Genomic DNA, 1929 nt, shown 5'->3' on the forward strand with positions numbered 1-1929 from the left:
AGCCCGCTGGGCCCCTGAGGTCGGCCTAGGGCCCAGCCCCCTGCTGACCGTCTGGATGGCCCGCCTGACCCTGAGGCAGCAGAGAGGCCGAGGGGCAGGAGAGATGCCGCTGCCGCCTTATCCCACACGGACAAAGGGCACAGGGCACAGGGCACAGGGCACAGGGGACAGGGCATGTGCTGATGCCCGTGCTGACGGCCCCGCTGTTTCTGAGAAAGTGACGGCATTGGAAACGGGGGGTAAAGGAGATTAAGGCGGGTGAGGTCTGTGGGGTGGCCCTAACCCAGCCCGCCTGGGTCCTCTAAGGAGAGGAGACGGGACTTGTGAGCACAGACGGCCGGCCGTGGCCGTGTGAGGCCCCGGAGGGGAGCCGTCTGCCCCCCAGGGAGTGGGGTCCCCGGGAACACCCACCTGCCCAGGCCCAGTCTCGGACCCTGGCCTCTCGTCCCGGCAGCCCCAGCGAAGGGTGCGCCGGGCACTGAAGCCCACACACGTGTCCATGGCCAGGGTCTCTGTGCCGATGCCCACGGACGCCTGGGATGTGCACATCCCCACACATTTGTAAGATCTGAAAACGGACGTGCCGTGGGTGTGGGCGCAGGGTGTCGCCAAACACTCCGGATGGGCCTGACCTACCTGATGCCCGCGCAGCAGGGACACAGACGCTACTCGGTGAAGCAAAGCACTCGGGGCATTTGGAAACATCTTTATTCATTGCGGCTGAGTGGGGAAGGGCTGCGGCTTAGAGAGGGGAGCCTCCTCCTCAGGGACTCCGATCACACAGAGGTGCCCATTTCCAAGTGCCAGGCGCCCGGCGTCTCCGTGCCACGGGGGGTCCTGTCCGGGCCAGGCACCTGAAAGAGGCTGCTGGGGGCCTCTCCTTCGCTTTGATATCTGGAGGCAACTGCTAACAGAACACCGGGGCTGCAAGACCGTCTACTTCACACGCAAACCAGTTTCATTTTGCAAAGCCAACGCCATGTTCTAAATGCAAACTTCAAGCCCTGCCGGCGTGGCTCCGTGGTTGAGCGTCGACCTGTGAACCAGGAGGTGATGGTTTGATCGGGTCAGGGCACAGGCCAGGGTTGTGGGCTCGATCCCCAGCAGGGGGCGTGCAGGAGGCAGCCGATCCGTGATTCTCTCTCATCGTTGATGTTTCTATCTCTCTCTCCCTTCTTCTCTGAAATCAATTTAAATTTTTTTAAAAAAAACTAGTGGCTTTAAAAAGTTTTTAATGAAATGCAGTCTCAAGTCCTGAGATGTCACTTTGAATCTCACGCAGAGACGCAGGTAACGCCCGTGAGAGCGAGAGGACGCTTAGAGGACACGCCCGTCCGCACCGCGCCCTCCTCCGGCACTCGGTCAGCATGTCCCCAGCACGGCTGTCTTTTGGGACGTGCTGAGCTTTCTCCTCTTGTGCTCCCACCTGTGCATGGCCCTTCCAAACACGAGTTTCTGGAACTTTCCAGAAGTTGAGAGAGTGGAGGAAACCTGATTCCTAGTGGACCGCCGACTCGGGAAAACCACCCCAGAGTCCACGGCAGAGCCGGGAGGCGCTGGGCCTGCGAGCGACGGAGCCTCCTCATGGCCCGTTCCCACCCCGAAGGGGACAGGGTCCCTGCGTATTTCCTCGGCAGTGTCCTTGGTTTTTAAGTATTTTTATTTTTAAAAAAGTTAACACCTCACACTGTAAGCGGCACTGCCCCTCCGTTTCACTCTGACCTCTAAACAGTACTTAGGACGCCCTCTGTGCGTGGACCTCTGCCGTAGGCCCGGCCCCAGACCGGCTGGCGGCTCCCAGCGGGGCCACTTCCAGGGAAGCACAGCGAACGCCCGCTTTCCCGTGCCCCTCACTGCCCGAGGCGCCCAATCCGTGTGACGACGTCTCTGGTGCTCGCACAGCGCCTCGTCCGCCCGTCTGTCCGCAGC

General features: G+C 61.1%; 1 protein-coding gene across 1 annotated transcript in view; it reads right to left on the reverse strand.

Moving 5' to 3' along the window:
- LOC106726663 overlaps nt 1–1929 on the reverse strand; it is a 59278-nt gene that overhangs the window by 55948 nt on the left and 1401 nt on the right. The window contains exon 2 of the mRNA XM_014542384.1: nt 412–534. Within this exon, the coding sequence (XP_014397870.1) occupies nt 412–534 (123 nt within the window). The remainder of the gene's footprint in view (nt 1–411; nt 535–1929) is intronic.

The sequence above is a fragment of the Myotis brandtii genome, unplaced genomic scaffold (genome assembly GCF_000412655.1).
Source record: "Myotis brandtii unplaced genomic scaffold, ASM41265v1 scaffold1077, whole genome shotgun sequence".
Classification (NCBI taxonomy): domain Eukaryota; kingdom Metazoa; phylum Chordata; class Mammalia; order Chiroptera; family Vespertilionidae; genus Myotis; species Myotis brandtii.